The 27425-nt window shown below is 43.1% G+C and overlaps 1 protein-coding gene across 1 annotated transcript in view; it reads left to right on the top strand.

Moving 5' to 3' along the window:
- The window catches only part of LOC311230982 (phosphatidate phosphatase LPIN2), a 51786-nt gene that overhangs the window by 7803 nt on the left and 16558 nt on the right, over nucleotides 1-27425 (top strand). Inside the window, exons 2-7 of the mRNA XM_084317442.1 lie at nucleotides 8411-8611; nucleotides 9344-9439; nucleotides 11638-11900; nucleotides 15294-15443; nucleotides 19706-19817; nucleotides 26224-27193. Of these exons, the coding sequence (XP_084173568.1) occupies nucleotides 8420-8611; nucleotides 9344-9439; nucleotides 11638-11900; nucleotides 15294-15443; nucleotides 19706-19817; nucleotides 26224-27193 (1783 nt within the window). The 5' untranslated portion in view covers nucleotides 8411-8419. The remainder of the gene's footprint in view (nucleotides 1-8410; nucleotides 8612-9343; nucleotides 9440-11637; nucleotides 11901-15293; nucleotides 15444-19705; nucleotides 19818-26223; nucleotides 27194-27425) is intronic.

The following is a 27425-nucleotide window of genomic DNA, read 5'->3' as shown; positions in this document are numbered from 1 at the left end:
CAAGTAAGAAATACGGCTAGGGTTAAAAAATCGGAACTATCCCTTTAATGGCATAATACAGCCTGATTGCATGGAATCTCGAACAAGCCCAGCAGATTATACCACTAGATATTATATTATACCACTAGATATTATATTATATCACTAGATATTATATTATACCACTAGATATGATACCACTAGATATTATATAGATATTATACCACTAGAAATGATATTATATCACTAGATATTATACCACTAGATATTATATTATACCACGCACTAGATATTGTATTATACCACTAGATATTGTATTATACCACTAGATATTATATCACTAGATATTATACCACTAAATATTCTTTTATACCACGAGATATTATACCACTAGATATGATACCACTAAATATTGTATTATTAGGGATGGGTACCGTTCACATTTTACTTTAGTCTCTAAAAAATTCAAAACTTAATATTTAATAAATAAATAATGTATTATTATTACTTTATTATTATTTACATCTTACTGATGTAAAGCACTTTGAACTGCAATCCCCTGTATGAAAGGTGCTATACAAATAGTTATTATTATTTATTTAGAACATCTATATATATATACACAGTCACACACATCTTTAAATAAATGTTATGTTTATTTAAAAAAAGATGTTTAACAAATTAACTAAAAAAGGTACACATCTATATATTTAAATACAAAATAAATAAAGGTATTGTATTTGACAAAATAACAAGTATAAAACAAGGGTAAACAAACCACTCTAGCAGCAATGAACTATTCTGCTGATCAAAAAATAGTCAAATACACATCTATATATTTAAATAACAAATAAATTAAAGTATTTTACAACTGATTAAAACAAACAAACAATCTACCAGCAATGAACTACCCTGCTGCTGATTGAGTATTCTAGCAGCTCTTTTCGCTCCACACTCACTGTGTCTTTGGAGAAGACCCGCCCTGCCGTGGTGTGTTTGGTCTGTTATACCACTAGAGTGAGGTCTTTATTCGGCATGCAACGACACAACGACATGCAATGGGCGGCACCCACACAGAGGAATACACACACACACACACACACAATTGTCTTTCTCAGGGTCGCAGATGCGATTGAGCTCTGCTCTTAACCCATCCCGTCGTCCTTCCCCCCCAAGGGCTGCCGGGAGCAGACAGGGCGTCGGCGAGGTACAGCGCCCGGGGACCAATCCAAGTGCTCCTGCCCGTCTTTGTCAGCGTCAGCGATCTATTGTGCATGTTTTTCCATTGGGTTTCTCTTATCGGGGGGGGGGGGCCCTTGCGAGTGTAACCGGTCTCATTTGACATGCCCTGAGTGGGAGTCAAACCCCGGTCTCCCGCACCGCGGGCGACATCGCAGACCACTATACCAAGAGGTGAATTCACTTCTAAGTAATGGGTCTGAATGCCTTTTAAGGGGAGTGAGTTTACTTGCAGTACCGCTACGTGCCACAGTCACTTCACAACACATGAAGTCCATCGTGACTGTGGATATACTCACGGACCTCCGTTACACGAGCACGGGGAGAACATGCAAACTCCACACAGAAAGGCCTGGGAGATCCCCCACCTGGGTACCTGGCATCGCGGAAACCTGGTCCCCAAGCGGGAATCGAACCCTGGACCTTCTTGCTGTGAGGCGACAGTGTTAACCACTACACCACCGTGCCCACTAGATATTATATTATAACACTACTAGATATATTATACCAGGGGTTCTCAAACTTTTTTATACCACGACCCCATTTTATTTAGGATTTCTTTTGGCGACCCCGGGCCCACACTTAACTCATTCAGGGCCGAGGCCTTTCCTCATCCTGTTCTAGCTAGGCCATGTTTCCATTACATATTTTCACTGTGCGTCACCTTGTTTGTAGAGCTATAATATCTATATTATAGCTATGGATACAATACTATCAGGGACTGAAACTAAAGCCCGCCGCCCGCCAGGGGCGGTCTGTTTTTACCTTTGGCGCATGACACTTAGAGGGCTGCCCGCCGTGTGGCGTGTAGACGTGTAGTTCATAAGCAGGCCCCTAAAAATATTTGTATGCGAACGGTAAAAATCAATTACGCGCACGCTGTGCGAATACAGATTATAGCCTCTCTCGTCTTTTTTTTCCTCCGCTGCGAGATCGTTAAAAAACTACAAGTCCCACATTGCATTCAAGCCAACGGTCCAATCACAGTAAAGTGAAGTGACTGGTTTCATGGGAAATAAAGCAAATGACCAATCGGAAGCTCTCATTTTTCTTGTTTACTTCCTGAAACTCCGCGATCAGGGCTCTCGTTTTCCGAGACACCAACTTATTATAGTCTCTCTTACCAATAGCAATAGATTTTAGAACACCTAGATTTATCGATAGCAATAGTAATATAACGTTAATGCAACAAAACGAATGCCTTGCTTTGTTAATCATAACGTTGATGCAGTAGCGTATGTCGGTGTGTTGGCTGTAACGGACATGACAATAACATAACGTGTACACATTAAAATTGCGATAATCTATTCTAACATTTTTCAAATCGATGCAGTTGAATTTCCCCCTTAGGATCGATGCATTGTTACACCCCTACACCAAAGTCACTGGCCCACTGTGTATCTGTGTGTATAATAACTTGGCTAGCGTTATCAACAGCAGAGGTGGGCAATGGGTCCAGCTGCAGCACCGGAGTGCAAGCGATGTGATGTAATTGGCAGACTCGACTGTCAATCAATGGTCTACCTGACACGCAAACTCAAACAATGTTTCTGTACTGGAGGTGTGATTGATTGATTGATTGAAAACTTTATTAACAGATTGCAGAATGGGTACAATACAGTACAGCTCAATACACACAATTGTTAAGGGGATGCAGACCAGAGAAAGACTTTCGTCTTGTTTACATCAGGGTCCCCCATTTCAATTAATCAGGAAAGTGTACAGTAGGAAAGTGTACAGTATTTCAATAGGCAACCCTGAAAGGATTATTTTTCTAGAAGAGCAACACAGCCAAAACAGACAGTGGAGCTGTTTGCAGATAGCAAGCATTTTGACTTATTGCATGGTGGCGATGTCTCGCAGATAATACAACTACAAGTATGATTATATAATATATATTTTATTTAAAAAAGAAAATTGTATATATAAAATATATATTGGCAGGTAAGAAATATGCTTGGCGGGTAGACTCTTCCCATCTACCCGCCACTGGCCGGTGAGTCAAAAAGTTAATTTCGCTCCCTGAATACTATGGTCATTTGACAGTAACTATCTTCTGTCCAAGATGCAAAAAAGAATACATTTGTGAATATAAGTATAATTTCGGAATGATCCGGGCTAATTCCTGGGAGGCTGGCTATAGGGCGCAACGTGAATTCTACTAAAAGCATTGGCGTTTCGTCCCACACGCTACTATTTCCAAATAAAATTTATATAATGGGTATTATGTTTCATCATGAATGCATGAAAGGGGGGGGGGGGGGGGGGCGGGTCGTTTCTGATGCTTTGATTGCCAGTAATGGCATTCGTTATTACCACAACACATGCCGATTAGCTGGATCGGTATGAAAACATTGTTGGATCAAGCTGAAATTGACGTCAGATAGTCCTTACCTGTGGTCAGTAGGGATGGGTACCTTTCACATTTGAACCGATACCGGTACCTGTGAATCGATACCGGTACCCAACGGTACCTTTTTTCGGTACTTTAGTCTCAAGAAATTTAATTTACCTACCTCAGTCGAAAAAAAAATATCCAAACTTCAAATAACTACAATTTTGACAGTTTTCGGCTTGTCATTGCTCCGACTGCTTTGTTGTTGAATCAAGTCAAATCCTAGGTAAGCATATATTGTGCGTGTGAACGTTGACATGAAAAGAAAAAAGTATAAAAAAAAAAAAAAGTAAAAAAAAAAACGAATAAAGAATATTTTTTTAAATTAAAAAAAAAAAAAAAATCGGTTTCTCACTTGATTCGATACTCGGTAGTACCGACGTGTTTCGGTTCGGTACCTCAAAAGTACCGAATTCGGTACCCATCCCTAGTGGTCAGGGGTATTCCAAAAAGAATATTCCAATTGTTTGATCGCCATCTGGTCCATCTGATGTCCATCTGGTCCACGACATAATCCAGCACAACACATCCATCGATTGTCCCAAAAACAATTCAATGCGATCAAGTGAAGCCCTAGGCTTCCCTGTACTAAAAAACTGTGCCCGGAGCGGTTTAAACGTAACACCCGGTCTGGAACAGGGTTTACTGCACTCTCGATACTGCCTACTAGCAGGATCTGGCCGGTACTGCACCCTCGGTGTCCCAATATGCCTTTTAACGGCTACATATGTGACATTGAATAGCATATTAAAAGCAAAAACGATCCAAAAACATGTATACGTTTATGGCCCTTAACTCAATCAGCGCCAGAGGTCGCTGTGTACCGTGTGGTAAGAAGGCCACCGCTTTAAAGAATAGGAATACATGGCGGTGTTTGCAGGGCTCAAACAATATTATATATCATAGCTATGAATATAATACTATTGCCCATTGGACATCAAGTATCTATCGTTCAATTTGTGAGAAATCTTTTTTTCATCCATACATTCCCGTTTTATACCGTGGTGAATATGAGTATAGTTTTAGAGTAATCCTGTCTAATCCCAGAAAATGACGCTATGCAGCAATACGTGCATTTCACTAGAAACCGTGGCGTTTCTCGCCTGTATCAACAATCAATCTGAAATCAACGCTATATTATTGGTATTATGTTTCATCATGAATGCATGAAAGGGTGGTGCTTTGATCGTCACCAACGGAATACGTTACACACACACATTGCACACATACGCTCCGATTGCAGTGAAAGGATTCTTGGATCAACGCAAGATTGATACCATATAGCCTTTACCTTGACAAGGATGTACTCCAAAAAGAATATTCCAATGATCTGATCGCCATTCCAAGTATTGATGTCGATCGTGTTGCCAACATTATCCACCAAAGAACATGAACCGGGAGTGCTTGATTCTCCTCAATCCATGCGTTATAAACGCTTGTCCTGCCCGACAAGGAAAACCCGGCCCGGACTTTTTAGATCGACGCACAGCCCAAGCCAGAGAGTTCCAAAGGATGTGCAATACCGGCCGCAAGGCGGCAGGCACCGCCGCCTGCCACCTTGCGGCCAGTATTGCACATCCTTTGGACGCCAAACGCCAATTGGACGTTTGTGATTTCAGACTCATTCCCAGTGATAACACAGGCTCCCTCGATGGATTATGAATGGGAATATTGAATAAAAGAAATAACGATAGAAAACCCGACTTTTCTCGGGTTTGGCGCTCAAGCGTCGGTGAGTTAACCCGACTTTATTCGTGAGTGGCGTCCAATGAGTTAACCGCTGGCACCCAATAACGTATATAAACGTTGTTGGCCATAAAAGAGTTAATGTATCGCGTAATTTCAATGTGGAAATAAAGAATATCAAAATAAAAGCACACGTTGTTGAATTTGATGATCATGCATGTATTAGAAAATGAAATTACAGCACAATGTTATCAATGAAATGAATGAATATTATCAAAAAAAGCAACGGAATTGTTTCTGTATACACATTTATAAAACGAGGCATATTTAGCCAAAATATGTTTCCAGAACATAAAAAAAAAATGCATTCACGCTTTTCAATAATAAAAAAAAAACTAGACTTAATGGGAAGGGTGTGCTTGTACATTTGAACAGTTCCATAATACGTGGCTGTGTTTTGCTGAGAAAGAGATCCGCTTCTACTCTGAAAGATCAATTTGCGCCTCCTGCTCAGATAGTGGGAGGCCTGCTGCGTCATGCTTAACACTTTGAGTGCCGGCCTCCGTGTCCTATTTACCCTGTTGAATGCCGCCACCCACTTCAATGATAGAGCTCTCATATTTGCGAACACATAAACTATATCTTAAATTATGGCTATGTGTCTAATATGGCCGTCGCTTATCAATGACTTGTTTGCAGTCAACATTGTCGAAACGGATTGTTTTTTAATCGGTTCATTTCCGTTTTATACCATTTTGAAAAACGCTCGTTTCTTGAAACTTCCAGAAGATTTCAGAAGATTCTGTGATCGTTTTCAAATAAACGCTTGACATGTTTACTTATGCACGCTATAGAAGCGGGCTGAAAAATCGATTATCTTATTTCCTGATCAGCTACACACACTCACAGCCACACACATATGGGACACGTTGATATATAGGTGAAAACAGCTCTGATTATCCCAATACTGGTAAAATAGATTCCTTACCTCAGATCAGATGTTCTCCAAAAAGATTATTCCAATTCCTGATCGCCATTCCAAATATCGATCGCGTTTATTGATCCAATGCTGGGTATTGGAAATATATATTCCACGCTGTTCTGATGGTCCACAATGAGTCCGATCGGCTCGGGTTACTTGCCTGAGAAGTAGGGCTGCAACTAACGATTATTTTGGTAGTCGACTAATCTGTCGATAATTTTTTCGATTAGTCAACTAATCTAACGATTATTTCTGTCTCCATCTCTGCTTCCTGTGGGCGTGGCTCCTTTTCCGGGCTCTTAGCAGACTTCTTAGCTTAACATAACAGACCGACAGTAAGTTTGGGGGAACTAATGGGATAACTGGGGTTACAACAAAAGTGCAACTAGGGCTAAAAACACAATGAAATAAAATAATAATAATAATGAATAATATATCCTTCTTAGCAGACTTCTTAGCTTAACATCCCAGGGAACTAATGGGATAACTGGGGATGTTGTTTGCTCCTGACAAGAGTCTCAAAGTCTGGGGTGATGGTAGACAAAGCAACTCTGAGGTCATGCTCAATGTCCAATCTGTTCCTCTGCTTTGTCTTCAGCTGGACCAGAGCTGAGAAGCCACTTTCACAAAGATAGGTAGTGCAAAAAAAAATAAAAAAATGTATACGCCGCATCGACGCAAAAGTTCGGCGTCGACGAGTTTTTATGATCGACGTCGTCGATTATGTCGACTAATCGTTGCAGCCCTACTGAGAAGAGGTATTTTCCCAATTCGAGTTCAGACCGATCCCCACTGGTAACGTGAGGCTAGATTGATGAAAAATGAATGGAAATCGATAATAAAAAAAATAACGATTTTAAAAACGGCATATCTCGTCGGCTGGCACTCAACGGTTGGCATGAAATAACGAATTATGCCGTGGCTGGCACTCAAAGTGTTAATGAACGGATCTTGGATCCATTTGTCCAAATTTTCCGTGCTCTTTCTTTCAGGAAAACAGTTCAGAAATTGTTCAATGAGCCCTTCTACGTGGCTACTGGCTACAGATAATGGGCTTCAAATAATTTTGTGCTGCATTCTGTTCCTCCAAAAAGCCATCAAGCAGAGTAAACACCCCAAAATCTCCGCTGATGATCCTGGAGTACCACAATCCAGCTCTCCATTTTAGCTGTGAGTCCAAACGGGTCTGTGTCCCGACCTTGTAGTCCCAGATCCAACATATTGAGGCCAGATGTGGCCTCTGTGACTATATACCTGCGCAGGATGTAGTGAGATGTGTAATCCTAAACGTTCGGCAGCCCTCATATGTGCCGTCACGCACACTCGCGCACATCGCGTCACTTTGCACTCCACGATTATACCTGCGCAGGATGTAGTGAGATGGGTATTGGAATACTGTGTGGCCTCCGTTGATGAAGGGCCGAGACATGGCAAATACACACAGCTGCCAGGTGGAAAACTCGATCTGTGTTGGGCTCGTCGGATTTTTGCTTGATCTTTTTTTTAAATACATTTAAAATACATTTTATGCGCGCAACCTAGGGATGGGTACCGAATTCGGTACTTTTGAGGTACCGAACCGAAACACGTCGGTACTACCGAGTATTGATTCAAGTGAGATACAAAAGAAAATAAAAAATTACTTTTTTTAATTTTTTTTTTACCTTTTTATTTTTTTTTCATGTCAACGTTCACACGCACAATATATGCTTACCTAGGATTTTACTTGATTCAACAACAAAGCAGTCTGAGCAATGGCAAGCCGAAAACTGTCGAAATTGTAGTTATTTGAAGTTTGGATTATTTTTTTTACGACTGAGGTAGGTAAATAAAAATTTGAGACTAAAGTACCGAAAAAGTACCGTTGGGTACCAGTATCGATTCACAGGTACCGGTACCGTATCGGTTCAAATGTGAAAGGTACCCATCCCTAGCGCGACCCCACTGTCACCTACCCGCGACCCCACTTTGGGTCGCGACCCGTAGTTTGAGAACCGCTGTATTATACCATTAGATATTATACCACATATTATACTATACCACTAGATATTATACCATCATATTATACCATTCGATATTATATTATACCACTAGGCCTAACTCTATTCTCCTGTGTTGTTGGCCCTCAGTCCCAAACCATGAACTACGTGGGCCAGCTGGCGGACATCGTGTTCGTCACGGTGAAGGAGCTGTACCGCGGGCTCAACCCCGCCACGCTCACCGGGGGCATCGATGTCATCGTGGTGCGGCAGCCTGACGGCTCCCTCCAGTGCTCACCCTTTCACGTGCGCTTTGGCAAGCTGGGCGTGCTGCGCTCCCGAGAGAAAGTGGTGAGTGTTCCTCCTCTTCTCATTGTCTCACCCTGGATAACACACCTGGTCTGTGTCTATAACCTGGATAATACACCTGGCCTGTGTCTATAACCTGGATAACACACCTGGTCTGTGTCTATAACCTGGATAATACACCTGGTCTGTGTCTATAACCTGGATAACACACCTGGTCTGTGTCTATAACCTGTATAATACACCCGGCCTATGTCTATAACCTGGATAACACACCTGGTCTGTGTCTATAACCTGGATAACACACCTGGTCTGTGTCTATAACCTGGATAACACACCTGGTCTGTGTCTATAACCTGTACACCCGGCCTATGTCTATAACCTGTATAACATACCTGACCTATGTCTATAACCTGTATAATACACCCGGCCTATGTCTATAACCTGTATAACACACCTGGTCTGTGTCTATAACCTGGATAATACACCTGGCCTATGTCTATAACCTGGCTGTATATAATACACCCAGTCTATGTCTATATTGACCTTTTCATCTTCACCATTCTGTTTTGTAGTCTGTTTTGTGGTCTGTGTCGGCTCTGTCTCCATGGTAAAACTCACAATCTACCGTTGTCTAGGGCGTACTCAAGTCTAGGGGGAAGGGGGAACCTACGACACATGTCTGGGGCAAGCTGCTGTTTGCACAGGGTCTCTCGACTGTCTGTTCTCTCGCTCTACTCTCTCTCATGTTAACTGATGGTCATCCCTGTGTTACAGGTGGACATTGAGATCAATGGGGAACCAGTTGACCTGCACATGAAGCTGGGAGACAATGGAGAGGCTTTCTTTGTGGAGGAAAATGAGGACATGGAGGTACAAAGACATTTAACATCATAATGTTTATGTAGAGATATCTATCATCATAATGTTTCATGTAGAGATATTAATTATAATGTTTCATGTAGAGATATTTAACATCATACTGTTTCATGTAGAGATATTTAACATCATAATGTTTCATGTAGAGATATTAATTATAATGTTTCATGTAGAGATATTAATCATAATGTTTCATGTAGAGATATTAATTATAATGTTTCATGTAGAGATTATGTCACATCATAATGTTTCATGTAGAGATATTAAGGTACCACTTTATAATAACACCCTGTTATAATACATTTATAAGGTATTTGTAGATAATGAACTAATCATGAACAAACCATTTATATACATTCATAAATGATTATTAAATCATTTATAACTATTTGTATACCATTTACAAAGTATTTATAACGCATTAGTGGATAATGAACTAATCATGAACAAACCATTTATATACATTCATAAATTATTATTAAATCATTTATAACTATATTTGTATAACATTTACAGATTAGTTCTACATTATTTATAACTCATTATCAACATTGTTTGTACTTGATTTGTTCATCATTAAATAATGTTGTTTAATGTGTAGTAACACATTTGTAGATGCTTTGAAAAATGGATATGAAAAAACGACTATAGTGTATCTCCATTTATTTTTCATGTTCAACAAATGATTTAGACATTCATAAAACATTTATAAATCATTTGCAGATGCTATCGTGGGGGCCAATATAAAGTGAAGCCTATTCATCATTAACAAGTGTCTAATACAGTTAATTATTTGTTTACTTTTTTATCACATGTTACAAATGTTGTAGGCAGCTTTCGGATACACCCTTCTTTGTGACATCAAACAGTGACAGAATTAGGACTAAAGATAAATGCAATTTTATTAACCTATAAAATACATGTGCATGACATATAGTGTAACGTGGGGGGGCACTAGGACCCAGGAGTACCCTGGCCAGGTATTGAAGAGTATCTAGAGAGGAAGTCTCACGCGAGCGAGACTTGACGTCACGTGTGTTGCCGTCTGTTTGAATGGAAGCACAAGTTATCCGTGCTGCGTCTATACTTTCGCTTTTAATAAGGTATGAGCAGGTTAAACACCTTTTTTTGTTGGTAAATCTATTCCATCATTTCCGACCTACAAACAACTCTTATATGTTGTGTGCTCAGTGCTCAGTATGTATGTGATGACGACACGACACACAAGAGTCATAATTATTTGTGTCGTGTCATCATCACTGAGTACACTGAGCACACAAATGTAACGTTAGCGGCCACCACATCTACACGAACGTCTACACAACATATAAGAGTTGTTTGTAGGTCGGAAATGATTGAATAGATTTACCAACAAAAAAAGGTGTTTAACCTGCTCATACCTTATTAAAAGCGAAAGTATAGACGCAGCACGGATAACTTGTGCTTCCATTCAAACAGACGGCAACACATGTGACGTCAAGTCTCGCTCGCTTTTGTTCATGATTAGTTCATTATCCACTAATGCGTTATAAATACTTTGTAAATGGTATACAAATATAGTTATAAATGATTTAATAATCATTTATGAATGTATATAAATGGTTTGTTCATGATTAGTTCATTATCTACAAATACCTTATAAATGTATTATAACAGGGTGTTATTATAAAGTGCTACCGATATGAATCATAATGTTTCATGTAGAGATATGAATCATAATGTTTCATGTAGAGATATGAATCATAATGTTTCATGTAGAGATATTAATCATAATGTTTCATGTAGAGATATTAATCATAATGTTTCATGTAGAGATATTAATCATAATGTTTCATGTAGAGATATTAATCATAATGTTTCATGTAGAGATATGAATCATAATGTTTCATGTAGAGATATTAATCATAATGTTTCATGTAGAGATATTAATCATAATGTTTCATGTAGAGATATTAATCATAATGTTTCATGTAGAGATATTAATCATAATGTTTCATGTAGCCATGGAGGACATTGTAACCTGGAGTCACACTCTCTCTCTCTCGCTCTCTCGCTCTCGCTCTCTCTCTCCGCTCTCTCTCCAACTCTCTCTTTTCTCTCTCCGCTCTCTCTCCTCTCTCTCTCTCTCTCTCTCTCTCTCTCCGCTCTCTCTCTCTCCTCTCTCTCTCTCTCTCTCTCTCCTCGCCCTACAGTCCAGAGTGCCACCCCACCTCTGCACCTCTCCCATCCCCACGGAGCTCTGCGAGGAGGAGGCCAGGGAGGCGGACGGGCCCAGCGGCGGGGGAGTCACCCGCCGGAAGAAGCGTCGGCGCAGACGCATGCGCTCTGACACCCACCTGAGAGAGGAGGGCAGCTCGTCATCAGACGAGAGAGAGAGAGAGAGGGAGCGAGAGAGGGAGCAGACGAGGCAGGAGAGTCCCACCAAGGAGGAGCCCATCACCCCCATGCTAGCTAGGTGAGCCGTCAACTGGTCGTACCGCTCTGATGCTCACCTTCTGGTCACACCGCTCTGATGTTCACCTTCTGGTCACACCGCTCTGATGCTCACCTTCTGGTCACACCGCTCTGATGTTCACCTTCTGGTCACACCGCTCTGATGTTCACCTTCTGGTCACACCGCTCTGATGCTCACCTTCTGGTCATACCGCTCTGATGTTCACCTTCTGGTCACACCGCTCTGATGCTCACCTTCTGGTCACACCGCTCTGATGCTCACCTTCTGGTCATACCGCTCTGATGCTCACCTTCTGGTCATACCGCTCTGATGCTCACCTTCTGGTCATACCGCTCTGATGCTCACCTTCTGGTCATACCGCTCTGATGCTCACCTTCTGGTCACACCGCTCTGATGTTCACCTTCTGGTCATACCGCTCTGATGTTCACCTTCTGGTCATACCGCTCTGATGCTCACCTTCTGGTCATACCGCTCTGATGCTCACCTTCTGGTCATACCGCTCTGATGTTCACCTTCTGGTCATACCGCTCTGATGTTCACCTTCTGGTCACACCGCTCTGATGTTCACCTTCTGGTCATACCGCTCTGATGCTCACCTTCTGGTCACACCGCTCTGATGTTCACCTTCTGGTCACACCGCTCTGATGCTCACCTTCTGGTCACACCGCTCTGATGTTCACCTTCTGGTCACACCGCTCTGATGCTCACCTTCTGGTCATACCGCTCTGATGCTCACCTTCTGGTCACACCGCTCTGATGCTCACCTTCTGGTCACACCGCTCTGATGCTCACCTTCTGGTCACACCGCTCTGATGCTCACCTTGGGGTTGTTCATTCCATTTGAACGATCTTAACCCTTTCACTACCACACTACAGAACTGTCTGTAGTGTGGTAGTGAAAGGTTAACCGTCTGTAGTGTGGTAGTGAACGGGTTAACCTTATATAGTGTGGTAGTGAAAGGGTTAACCGTCTGTAGTGTGGTAGTGAAAGGGTTAACCTTCTGTAGTGTGGTAGTGAAAGGGTTAACCTTCTGTAGTGTGGTAGTGAAAGGGTTAACCTTCTGTAGTGTGGTAGTGAAAGGGTTAACCTTATATAGTGTGGTAGTGAAAGGGTTAACCGTCTGTAGTGTGGTAGTGAAAGGGTTAACCTTCTGTAGTGTGGTAGTGAAAGGGTTAACCTTATATAGTGTGGTAGTGAAAGGGTTAACCGTCTGTAGTGTGGTAGTGAAAGGGTTAACCGTCTGTAGTGTGGTTGATTGATTGATTGATTGATTTTATTTATGGATCCAAAGACACAACAAATCCAAGGGATGACATGCAAAAGTGACAACACTTAATTTCCAGCACGGTCCCCGATGTTCTGACCAAAGGACATCAAATAACATATAAAACAAACACATTAAGCAAAAGTCCAATACAACAAAATAATCCATATTCTACATATCTAAAAACAAGTCAATAACATCTTGACCAAATACCATAAAATAGCGCATTTGGTAGTGAAAGGGTTAACCGTCTGTAGTGTGGTAGTGAAAGGGTTAACCATCTGTAGTGTGGCAGTGAAAGGGTTAACTGTCTGTAGTGAAAGGGTTAACCGTCTGTAGTGTGGTAGTGAAAGGGTTAACCGTCTGTAGTGTGGTAGTGAAAGGGTTAACCGTCTGTAGTGTGGTAGTGAAAGGGTTAACCGTCTGTAGTGTGGTAGTGAAAGGGTTAACCGTCTGTAGTGTGGTATCGAAAGGGTTAACCATCTGTAGTGTGGTAGTGAAAGGGTTAACCGTCTGTAATGTGGTAGTGAAAAGTGTAACCGTCTGTAGTGTGGTAGTGAAAGGGTTAACCGTCTGTAATGTGGTAGTGAAAGGGTTAACCATCTGTAGTGTGGTAGTGAAAGGGTTAACCGTCTGTAGTGTGGTAGTGAAAGGGTTAACCGTATGTAGTGTGGCAGTGAAAGGGTTAACTCATTGACTGCCGGGGGATTAGCCTTGGCCCTGTGGTAGCACTGCCACGCTTTAAAAGATAGGAGTGAGTCACCTTGTTTGTAGAGCTATAACTATATTCTATATTATAGCTATGGATACAATACTATGGCATTTGACATCGAGTGTCTATCGTGCAATATGTGAAAAAATATGGTTTTAGATTGGTCTGGGGTAATTCCCGAAATGCTGAGCAATAGCCTTATGCGTGTTTTGGGCTGGGCTCCGCCCATAAGCGCTTTGAGTGACAGTCACCCACACAGCGTGATACATACGAGAGAGAGCGAGAGAGAGAACTAGCGAGCGAGAGAGGGAGAGAGAGAGGATTGATTGCTCCGTGCGCGCGTGTGCGCTGAGAATGGTTGATTCTCTGTCGGCACCCGCGCACGTCAACCCGTTTGAGGAAGTGTCAGTATTTCTACTCGCTCTGTTGTTGAGCGAATGGTTGAGTGTGCGCTACAACCATAGAGGGGGCGTTAGTTATGCAGATGAGAATTCTTGGACGTCACAGGTACGCGAAATTCAGAATGGCTTAGTTCAGTGGGGGAGAATCTCGTGACATATGAAGTGGACTGATAAGCCAAAATGAGAATTAGAGACACAGACCCCATTGATACAACCCCACATTGCTAGAAAACAATGCTAAACACTGGAAAAGGCTATTTATAAGACATGGGACCTTTAACCATGAGTGGAAGGGACCTTTAAAATCATAAAATCAATCTTTTAATCCATGCCTTTTCTTAGTGGTTATGTGAAGATCTTCGCTAAATGTTATTTCTAGTGCATTTCCCATCCTGCTGACGTCTCTAGTTTGCCTCCTGTCCTGCAGACGTCTCTAGTTTGCCTCCTGTCTTGCAGGTGTCTCTGGTTTGCCTCCCGTCCGGCAGGTGTCTCTAGTTTGCCTCCTGTCCTGCAGACATCTCTAGTTTTCCTCCTGTCCTGCAGGTGTCTCTAGTTTGCCTCCCGTCGTGCAGACATCTCTAGTTTGCCTCCTGTCCTGCAGGTGTCTCTAGTTTGCCTCCCGTCCTGCAGGTGTCTCTAGTTTGCCTCCCGTCCTGCAGGTGTCTCTAGTTTGCCTCCCGTCCTGCAGGTGTCTCTAGTTTGCCTCCCGTCCTGCAGACGTCTCTAGTTTGCCTCCCGTCCTGCAGGTGTCTCTAGTTTGCCTCCCGTCCTGCAGACGTCTCTAGTTCGCCTCCCGTCCTACAGGTGTCTCTAGTTTGCCAACATTTTATCTAACCGATCTCCCTATTCACTTCTAGGTAATTTTCCTAAAATGTACCATTTGCCAAATGTGAGCTTTTTCTTTTTTGCACATATGCTCTTTTTCAGCAACACACTCACAGTTACATATACATTGGTAATGTGAACACATGAGGAAATTATATTTGTTTGTGTGTGTGTGTGTGTGTGTTTCAGTAAGTCAGTGTACTATTCACTATCTGAAGAACCAGGTGAGCTGGGAGCCACACAGACCAGTAACGTCCACCCACACTCAGAGGGAGAGTGGTCCATACAGGCCAGTAACGGCCACTCACACTCAGAGGGAGCACGGTCCCCTTCAGAGAGGTGAGGAACCATTTACCATTAACCTTTCTTTTTTTCTTCTTCTGGCTATTCTTCTTCTTCTTTTTCTTCTTCTGGCTATTCTTCTTTTTCTTCTTTTTCTGCTTCTTCTTCTTCTTCTTCTTCTTCTTCTTCTTCTTCTTCTTCTTCTTCTTCTTCTGCTTCTGCTTCTGCTTCTGCTTCTGGCTCTTCTTCTGGCTCTTCTTCTGGCTCTTCTTCTTCTGGCTCTTCTTCTTCTGGCTCTTCTTCTTCTGGCTCTTCTTCTTCTGGCTCTTCTTCTTCTGGCTCTTCTTCTGGCTCTTCTTCTTCTGGCTCTTCTTCTTCTGGCTCTTCTTCTGGCTCTTCTTCTTCTTCTGGCTCTTCTTCTTCTTCTGGCTCTTCTTCTTCTTCTGGCTCTTCTTCTTCTTCTGGCTCTTCTTCTTCTCTTCTTCTGGCTCTTCTGGCTCTTCTTCTTCTTCTGGCTCTTCTGGCTCTTCTTCTTCTGGCTCTTCTTCTTATTTTTTTCTTCTGGCTATTCGTCTTCTTCTTTTTCTTCTGGCTATTCGTCTTCTTCTTTTTCTTCTGGCTATTCTTCTTCTTCTGGCTATTCTTCTTCTTCTGGCTCTTCTTCTTCTTCTTCTGGCTATTCTTCTTCTTCTTTTTTTCTTCTGGCTATTCTTCTTCTTCTTTTTCTTCTTCTGGCTATTCTTCTTCTTCTTCTTCTGGCTATTCTTCTTCTGGCTATAGACCACCGCAACACTTCCGGGATTCTGAAATCGGGGAGGAGATAGCGGGGGGAGCATATGAATGAATGTGGATGAGAGCCTTGATGTAAGTGGTTGCAGATACGGCTGTGGGGGTGCTGGAGACATGATCGAATAGACTTGTATGCGCCTGAATCTCCTGAACACGGCGCGAGCCATTCCTAATCGATCAGAACTAAATCGGCAGCGAAAAAGCCAGTTTTTAAGCAGCTATTCCCCATGCACATGCGCAGATTGCCCACGGATTGTGACGCAACGCACACGCGCCCTGGACTGTTCCATCAGAGAGGGGAGCTTCGGTGGCCAGTGTCCTTTCAGCCGAACAGGATAATGAAACAATGATCCCACTAAATGACCAGACGCGTCTTATGGCGACATCTACAATTACCTCATTGAGTCTCCAGGTAGACTAATGTTTATATTTAAGTGCAGTGGTCTGTAGCCACTCACACTGGCCACCGAAGCTCCCCCCTCTGATGGAACAGTCCAGGGTGCGTGTGCGTTGCGTCACAATCCGTGGGCAATCTGCGCATGTGCATGGGGAATAGCTGCTTAAAAACTGGCTTTTTCGCTGCCGATTTAGTTCTGATCGATTAGGAATGGCTCGGCTGAGCGCGCTATGTGGTTCGCCACTGGGGCGCCCCTCTTCTTCTTCTTCTTCTTCTTCTGGCTCTTCTTCTTCTTTTTCTGGCTCTTCTTCTTCTCCTCCTCCCTCTCTTTTGTCCCCTTCTTATATAATTACGTCATGAGGTGACAGTGATCATCACCTCAGACCTAGTTTCGGTTCATGCAGACTCGATGCAATCGCTGTCACAATGGAGTTCTATGACCGAGAATAGACTAGACTTCTGGAAATAAAATGACACCGGCCTTATTCTTTAAATGTGATATGACTATGTTGAGTAACATTATAATTGACTCTCTTCCTGTTAGTTGAGCATGTGAGGCACATTTAACTACAGCCTATAATTACATTCCTCCCTGACTGAAGTAAGTTACTGGTAACTTTACGTAGTAAAAAAAGAAAAGAAAAAAAATGTCCTCAGTCGAGGAAACGGAACACGCAGATCAGAGTTGAAACGGCTCATTCTTTGTGAAGACTTTATCGCCCATTCAAGCTAAATAAGGAGAGGGCCGTGAAAAGGACGCATCCATGTAAACCGACAACGTCGGGTCTAGTTAATTTTATTCTTGTTCTACTTCTCCTTTTTTTTTTTTTTTTTTTTTTGGTCTTTTTCCCCCTCCATTTTCCTCCGATTTTCTCCCATCCCAATGTTAGTCGTATGCCAATTCCCAGTCCCTTCCTGGTCGCTGCGCACTTACCCCCCACAGTCAGATCATCTGGGAGAGTGGAGGCTACCACGTGCTTCCTCCGACACACATCCAGCCAATCACCGCTTCTTTTCACCTGGCAGCGCGGATTCTCATTGAGAGGGCGTAGCGCCGTAGCGTGTGGGAGGACCACACTATCCCCCTCACGTCCAATCCGCGCTTAGCAGGCGCCCCGACCGAACTGTAGGAGTCGCTGTTTACAACGACCCGGACCCACCCCGCCAGCTTCTCCCACCCTCTGATACAGCCAATTGTATCAGTGCAGACGGCCAGCCAAGCTGGTGACAACCCCGGAGCTGTGAGCTGGATTCGAACAGGCAAATCCAGCTCAGCTCCGGGGCTGGTGACGAACGCAATCTCCGCTCGGCCACCTAACCGCCGCTCTACTTCTCCTTCTTATTCCTACATTCCGATAGTATTCCGTGTTTGAGTTGTCATATGTAAACAAACACCACATCCCATTTTACAATGGTTGGGAAAAAGCTCACGTCTGGGATGTACCCATATTAACCAGGATACTGAGGCATGTAAACATGTTTTCCTATTTACTGTTGGAGTTTTGTGGTCTGTGTATGTTATGTTTCCATGGTAACGCTTGCAATATTCAGTTTACTAATCTATACAGAGATATTGGTGATCGTGATATGAAGATGCATATAAACAACTTTATCTTGACTGAGATCTTAACTCATTCAGCGCCAGCGATTACCCCCATCCCTGTAGTCAATGGGCCAGGCTTTGATAGGCATTTTCACTGTGCATCACGATGTTTGCAGAGCTATATCTATATTCTGTATTCTAGCTATGGAGACAATACTATGGCTCATTTGACAGTCACTATCTCTCGTCTAATATGTAAAAAATTGTTAATTTCTTCATGTATACGTTCGCGTGTTATCCCGTGGTGAATATTGTATAGTTTCAGAGTGATCCGGGCTAATTCCTGGAAGCTGAGTTATGGAGCGCTATGTGCATTTTGCTAAAGTCGTTCGCGTTGCTCGCCTGGACACGATATTATTTCCAAATCAAAGGTATATAATAGGTGTTTCATTATGAAGGCATCAAAGGGGGGGGGGGGGGTCGTTTTGTGATGCTCTGATCGTCAGCAACGGCATACGTTTTTAATACTACAATAGTTGATCGTTGCGATCGATGTGAAATCATTGTAAGATCAAAGTAGGATTGATGTCATATAGTCATTACCTTTGCTAGGAGTTATTCCAAAATGAATATTCCAATTGTCTGATCGCGATTTCCAGTATTGATGTCCATCAGGTCCCTGACATGAAATGGCACAAAATATGCATCAAGTTGCTCGAATGAAGCGTTTCACTTGCCCGGGTCCAAATTCTCCACCCGGACCATATACAATGTAACAGAGTGTGAAATAAGGTTTCAAAGGGTAGGCGATACTGCCACCTAGCAGAATTCGGCCGGCATTGCACTCCCGAGGTCTCAGAATGAGTTTCAATAATACACAGAGGTCCGTGAGACTGCATATAGAATATTAAAATCGAAAAAAAAGAAAACACAATCTAATAACGCGTATTCTCGTGATTGGCGCAGAAAGTGTTAACGAGGATATCACCCAGTATCCAGTGAACACACTCATTCAAATGTTACTCCTTCAAATCAATCCCTGTATTTGGCCAGGCCGTCTTCTCATACAGAGCATCCCACCAATGGAACTCATTTCCTCAAACAATTAGAGTGTCCACATCATACCATTCATTCAAGTGCAGGGTTAGGGAATGGCTCATTGAAAACCAGAACTGTCAACACTGAGGTGTCTGTGTGTGTATGTATGTGTGTGTGTGGATATGGTGCGTCTGTCTATGTCTGGGTCTCTTAATATGTCATGATGTGCTCTGTCCTTGTGTCCATGACTGTATTGTGACCTGTATCCCTACTATGTCTATGTGCTTTTGTTGTGTTTTTATTCTAATGTATTTATCTTGATTTTATTCTGTTTTTATTGCTAACCCTTTTTTTACACAGGATTTTAGCCTGGGGGACTGCCAATGGAAATTAGCCTTTTGGCTAAAATTGGGTGCATTTACATTTGTAAAATGTTTTATTAATGTACACTGTCCCCCTTGAACAAATAAAGTAAACCTAAACCTAACCTAATGTGTGTGTGTGTGTCTCTCTCTCTCTCTCTCTCTCTCTCTCTCTCTCTCTGTATCTCAGCAGTGTGTTCTATAGTCGGCCGTCCTCTCCCAAGAGTGACTCTGAGCTGCTGGTGAAGCCTCAAGAGACGTCTGGACCACACATGCAGTGGAACTGGGGAGGCTTTCCTAAGGTATGGCCACACACACGCACACGCACACGCACACACACACATACTGTATAGATAGGTGGCCAGTTTGAAGAGTATCCTGATAATGACTGAAGCCTGAAGAAACCAGAGGGTTCATTAGTTAAACTTTAGAATATAGTTTATTAACATACAAATAGAATAAACAAAGAGCATGTTGTAAACCAGTGGTTCTCAAACTACGGGGCGCGACCCAAAGTGGGGTCGCGGGTAGGTGATTTTGCGCATTGGCAAAAAAATTAAAAGAAATCGAGAGAAAAACCGACGAGCCCAACTCAGATTGAGTTTTCCACCTGGCAGCTGTTTGTATTTGCCATGTCTCGCCCCTTCATCAACGGAGGCCGACACAGTATTCCAATAAACATCTCACTACATCCTGCGCATATATAATCGCGGAGACTACGTCTCGTCTTTTGTGTGTAACCTTGACACTCGCAATGGATAGGTTCGTTGTCGGAAGCGCGGAGAGAGAAGAAGTGCAGATTTTCCTTGCAGACAAAAATAACCCATTGGCAGATAAATGTGCTGATAATGAATGGCTGGCACAGCTGGCATATCTAGCCGATATCTTTGACCACCTCAATGCGTTGAATCTGGGACTACAAGGTCCGGACACAGACCGGTTTGGACTCGCAGCTAAGGATAATCAGCAGAGATTTTGGGGTATTTACTCAGTTTGATGGCTTTTTGGAGGAACAGAATGTTGCAAAAAATTATTTGAAGCCCATCATCTGTAGCCACATAGAAGGGCTCATTGAACAATTTTGGGAACTATTACACGGAGAGCATGGACAATTTGGACAACTGGATCCCAGATCCGTTCATTACGCATGACGCAACAGGCCTCCCACTGTCTGAGCAGGATGCGCTGGACAGGCCCTCGCAAATCAGTCCGGAACGAGTACCCAGTGTTGTGTAATGCTGCACAGAGAAAGCTTGTCCCCTTCGCATCAACATACCTCTGTGAGGCCGGTGTTCTGCCCATTTATGCTGCCTGATTTTCGACACTGACATTAAAAAATAAATACAGATCTCGCCTCAGAGTAGAAGCGGATATCCGCCTCTTTCTCAGCACAACGCAGCCACGTATCATGGAACTGTTCAAATGTACAAGCACACCCTTCCTGTTAGGGTTGAGGGTGATGATGAAGGAGATAACACAGTATGCAGACCAGGAGGAAGGAACGGAGGCAGAGACAAGGGGTGATGCTTAACACTTTGAGAGCCAGTCCGTGTTTTCCTTTTTACCCCCTTGAATGCCCAAATCCACTCCAATGTTAACGTTAATATCGCCTAATCTATGTTTTAAATTATGGCTATGTGTCTAATCTGCCCGTCGCTTATCAAAGACTCATTTTCCAGTCAACATTGTCAAAGCAGATTGTTTTTTTATCGCTTCATTTCCGTTTGATAGCATTTTGAAAATCACTCGTTTTCGCGGAAAAAACAACCCATTCTATGATAATCGCCTTTTACTGGAATATTCTAGAACGTTGTCATTTGTCTGCCTATTTATGAATCGTTTTCAAATAAACGCTAGATAATCGATAGTATATGTGTGCGCACGCACGCTCGTGCCGCGCACTGATAATCGCTGCTCTTATTTCCTGATGGCTTTTACAGTCAAAACAGCTATATCACATATAGGGGAAACACTTATATATCCGTGAAAACTAGTCTGATTATCCTAAGACTGATAACATAGATTCCTTACCTGAGATCAGATGGTATCCAAATGGATTATTCCAATTCCTGATCACCATTGTATACAGTAGAACACATAATCCCCGCTGCTCTTCAGGCTCCGGAGTGATGCTGGTCGATGCCGGCTGCGTGAGTGAGAAGTAAAATGTGGAGTCAGAAATCCTTTCTCACTTTCATTGAGTCCAATCCAAAAGGGTGATTTACCATCTGGGAGACGATAGGGGGCGCTTTTTTCACATCTGAGAGCCTGGGGTGACTGGATCTCCAACGGTAGGCTCGCTTGATGCAATATGATTTCAGATCGCTAATAAAAATTAAAAAACGAATAAAACGAATATTCTCGTGATGGGCATTCAACCCGGGGGGTAATAACCCGAGAAAAGCTGTGAGTGGCATTCAAAGTGTTAAGAAGGGAGGTTTACTGACTAATCAAAATACAAAACAAACTAAAGGAACTTGTACTACAACAACGAAGGAAAACAAGAAAACGACAGGGGTAGACAGGCATGAACTCACTAGACAGGGAAGGCAGGCACGACACGGGGAAAACGAGGAGACAATGACGCCACAAAGATTCCAACAAACCACAAGCAATAAATACAGACACTAATTAACACTGATTACAATGGAAAACACCTGGGGGAAGAAGACACTAGAACAAATACAATAAACAACAATACCGAACAAGGACTAAACTAATACAACACACAGAATCAAAATGCCATCACAGAGAAAACCTAAACAGACAACACTTCAAACATAGACACTAGTTGCCACAACAAAATATTATTAACATGAGCAAGTAGGGTCAATGTTGACTGCAGATTCTGCAGATGACCGCTAGATGGCGGCATGACCCTGGGGCATTGATTCTCCCAGACCTGAGCTGGTCTGGGGTTGTAACACCTTCCCATTAACACATTCCCGCCCGGCCACGGACATGTCCGTGTTTCGAATCCAACGGTAGAGGGCCAACCACGGACATGTCTGTGGCAAGGTTGTTTTGGCTTTTATTCCATTTTAATAACCTACTCAAAGTCACCGAGCGGCACTGCAGATTTACCCCACTCTTGGAATTCTGAAAAGTGCATTACCGGCCAGATCCTCGTAGGGGCGCTGTCTTGATAATGCAGTGTTCCCTGTGGCAGAACGGTGCTTTCTTTTTTTTTTTTTTTTACTTTGAATGGAGTTTACTGTTAGCTGGAATCTATACGTGTAGCCTGTAGCTTGGAATACCTTTTGCGACGCCGAATTCACTATGCAGTTGTCACAAACAGGTAATTTATGACAAATAGGGAGTCCACACGTGATAACAATTTAACAAAGAATGATTTATTTAAACCTATCTAACCACACAAAAACATAAGCACATGAACACTGGAATGTTTTGTATTAGAATCAGTGGTGAGTGCAGTGTGTGGATGAGTGAGTAGATATGCTGTGGTGTGTGTTTGGTGTAAGTATCAGTGTTACAATATGTTTAAAGGATGCAGCTTGGGTGTTGGTACAACCTGTGCCTGGGAGTGGAGAAAGCAGACAGAGAGGGAATTAGACAGAGACACATATATTGAGGTGCAGGCAGCTCTGCTCTGCACAGGTGAGTCTCATACAGTTAACGAGCCACCCACTCCACCATGCTTCCTGGTGAGTCAGACTCTCCGTTTAGCACAGACCTGGGCATTGTACGGCCCGCGGGCCAGATCCGGCCCGCGGGATGATTCTGACCGGCCCGCGAAAGATTACATGATAATAAAAAAAAATTAAAAAAAAATTAAAAAAAATATTTTTTTTTAATATTTTTTTTTATTTTTATTTTTTACTTTTTTTTTTTCATGTCAACGTTCACACGCACAGTATACGCTTAGGAGACATGCTCAGAAAATGTTGGTTCTCTTTGGATCCACCTACATATGTGAACAGACATTCTCAGTCATGACGTTTACCAAGTCCAGGTACAGATCCTCTCTCACTGATGAACATCTGGCAGCTGTGCTTCGCATCTCCACCTCAGACATGCAACCTGACTTTGATGGACTTGTTAAAGCTCAACAGAGACTGGATTTATCACACTGAATGAAAAAAAAGAACTGAAGAACACTAAAATGTGGAAATATAACAAGTGAAATGGGACACTTGATCTTTTTTTTTCTTTTTTTTGCACAGTTCTGAAAACATAAAATGTTTAATATAGGCATGTAAAGTAAAAAAGGCTACAAAACTGGGACACTTTTCTTTACACAGTTCAGTGACATGTCTTGTTTATTTTTGCTATAAGATGATGTGATGTCTTTAGAAAGCTAAGAAAATCCTTGTTTCAATAGTATATGAAACTCAAAATTCCCTTTGTTATTAATGTTTCACATTTTGTTTATCATTTTGGAAATAAATTCTATTTGAATAAATGATATTTTTGAAAGCTATAACCTCACCTTTTAATTGCCAAATAATAACATACACTCTTACCAGGGGTCAAAACAATGCCATTTACTGCTTTTTATATAGAAATAAAATGTATATTATGCATAATTGAGTTTGGAATTTTGGCCCGGCCCCCCAACATATTTTCAGTTGCTCATTCGGCCCCCCGGGAAAAATAATTGCCCACCCCTGGTTTAGCAGGTAGAGTGGGGGTCGTCACAAAGGAATATATCATCAGCCAATGGACATATCGATCTACCAGATGGCGATCGATAACTGGGAAATCCTTTTGGGGATCCAACCAATGCTGATCAGGCCTTGTTATCATAGCCAACCAGGCGATCAGCGAATGTGGCTACTGAGGCTAACGCGGTTATTGGTAATCAATAATCAGAAACGACGTCCCCCGCCCCCCCCTTTCATGCATTCATGGTGGACCATGAATACCGACAATATGCATTTTGAGTTTTAGCTCTAGCTTCTGTAGTGCCGGAACGCTGTTCGATTTAATGTTATTAGCTTAGCGCCCTGTATCTCGCCTTCCAGGAAATATACTAGACCAAACCCCATATAACGCTTATATTCACGAGGCTATAAAATGAGAACGTATTGATGAGAACATTTTTTCTTTAAGCCATTTTGAAGGGACGGTTTATGGTCTCAATTGACAATGAGAATGGACAGATAGCAATACTAAAGTATAGATTTAGCTCTACAAACAGCCTCACGCACAATGCAAGTGTGTTTTGAAATGCTGGCCTTATAGAGTGAGATTAGACGGCCCCCAATGGCCGGGAATGTGTTAAGTCTAGTTTTTTTATTCTTAAAGTGCATGTGAACGCATTTTCTTTCCTTTTTTTATGTTCTGGCAACATATTTGGCCTAAATATGCCAAATGTGTATACAGAAACAATTCCTGGGCAAAACATTTAGCAACATCAGCCAGTTAGCATGCTAACATTACTGTTGTAAACATTTAGCAACTTCAGCCAGTTAACTTGCTAACATTACTGTTGTAAACATTTAGCAACTTCAGCTAGTTAGCATGCTAACATTACTGTTGTAAACATTTAGCAACTTCAGCCAGTTAGCGTGCTAACATTACTGTTGTAAACATTTAGCAACTTCTGCCAGTTAGCGTGCTAACATTACTGTTGTAAACATTTAGCAACTTCAGCTAGTTAGCGTGCTAACATTACTGTTGTAAACATTTAGCAACTTCTGCTAGTTAGCGTGCTAACATTACTGTTGTAAACATTCGAACACTCTGCCAGAGAAGCGAGAAGGTGACGTTCTGAATAAACAAGCAAACAAACTGATTGCTATGAAATTAACAATGGTGCAGTTTGATGTCACAGTATGTTCTAGCAGTCAGAGGGGCAATAAATGAACACTTTCACATCCATGTCCTTCACCCGCAGCTCAGTTTGAAGCTAGAAAGCTACCTGAAAAGTGACTGTTTCACTGTTTTTCACTGTTTCATAAATGTACTATTCAAAGTGTTTTTTCTAGGCTTGCATACTCTTTACACTTGATTTATGACATGAATAGCTGACCAATCTCAGGTTCCAGCCTCTCTTAGCTTGACCAAGGAAATCAACGCTTGTGATGGGAGGTTCAAGAAAAGAGGACGGAGCTTGAGATGGGTCAATTCTAACAATTGCATGTATAGTAGTAGACGTGTTTTGTAAATGTACTGCTGGCTCTTGCAGACATAGACGAATCAATGCTGCAGAGCACTTTCAAATGACTCTCCCTGGGGCGGCTACGTGGTGCAGTGGGCAAGGCGCTCACCACGAATACTGGAGACTGGGCTCGAACAGATTCGTCCCCTGTTCGAGCCCAGCGCTCCACATTGCTTTCAGTTTAGCTGGTCGTACGCACTAATACACATTGGCAGTATTAGGGAAAGGGAAACTGATGGGTGGGGATCGGGCGTTGTGGACAGCGACTCCTACAGGTCGGTTGGTGCACCTGCGCTGTAGAATCAGGAAGCAACGGGGGCGGGGCCCCTCCAAAGCCCAGACCCCTGACCCTGAAAGATCGAGCCGCGCAGGTGGAAAGATGCGACTGCTGTTACCTCGAGTATCGGAGGGGACTCGTGCTATGTATGACTTAGTCCACATTGCAGCCGGCTTGTGGGAGGCATGAAACAGCGTTCAAAGACGGGAGGGTTGAATTGGACGATAAGAAAATTGGGATGGGAGAAGAATAGAAAAATGGGAGAAAAAGTGGATACAAAAAAAAAATGACTCTCCCTGCCCTGCAGGTGTGCCCGTCCGGGAGGTCTCACTCGCCAGTGGAGCTGCAGCGTTTCCAGCCGTCCGACTGGTCCCACTTCCGTACCATCCAGAGGCAGGACTCCTTCGACCTGGACTCCGGGCTGTCCATCTGCTGTGGCCGAGTGGGCAGCGTGACGCTGGTCAGGCCCCAGCCCAGGACTCGCTCCCTGCACCTGGACCGTGACGCCGTTCAGACCACCCCCCCGCCGTCCCTGGAGAGGAGTCAGCTGATATCCCATTCCACTCCCAACCAGCTCTGCGAGTCGCTAGCGCCGTTGACCCTCGTTAGCATAGATTCTCCCCAGACGCTCTCACACGACGTCCCCCAGGAAGACTCCCTGCGGGCGGGGAAGGAACTAGCCGAGGAGGAGCCCTGGCCCACGCTGGAGCTGGAAGAACTCGAACACTCGGCTGGTTCGCCGAGCGTGGCTGACGGTACTCACGTTAATGATCTCGTGTACAAAGACGGCACGGCTAGTGTTGAACATTCCAGCGGTGTGACGGGTAGTAAAGATAGCACGGCAGACGGGGCAGACACAGACAGTCCACAAAAAATATTCCATAAAGGTAGCGAAGCCGACACAGTCACGGCAGACGGCCTAGCTAGTGACCCCACAGCTAGCTTAATCGACACTAGCTCCACGTCTGCAACGGGTTCAAATCGCACAGAGTTGCTGTGTAACCAGGTACACTCGGAGCAGCACAGTGCTTCATCTCAGTCAAGTAAATCGGCTCCTATAGATGGAGTCTGTCTCAACGAGGGAGACAGCGGGATTGACCCCTGCACCGAGGGAGGGGAAGAGGAAGGGGGCAGAGTGACAGAGAGAGCGACAGAAGAGCCATTGACCGGTGACGCCGTGGAGAAAGTTGGAGCGACGGACGTCGGGACCGGCGAGGCCGTCGTAGAGGACTCGTCTGAAGCAGCCGCCAAAGCAGAGCAGCAGGACAAGAAGAAAGGTGAACTGTCCCTTTAATCATTGACTTGTTACTGCTGTGTGGCTGGAGACGCAATTCGCACAATTTACAAATCATGAATTTTCATAAACATTTCTGCAGACAATATGACACAATCGTGACAAACCTATGACACCATGTGTAACTAGGAGGGATATGAGGACTGTGTGTGTAACTAGGAGGCATATAAGGACTGTGTGTATGTGTAACTAGGAGGGATATGAGGACTGTGTGT

Source organism: Notolepis coatsorum (genome assembly GCF_963971535.1).
Source record: "Notolepis coatsorum genome assembly, chromosome: 6".
Lineage (NCBI taxonomy): Eukaryota > Metazoa > Chordata > Actinopteri > Aulopiformes > Paralepididae > Notolepis > Notolepis coatsorum.
This window is presented reverse-complemented; position numbering and strand designations above follow the sequence as displayed.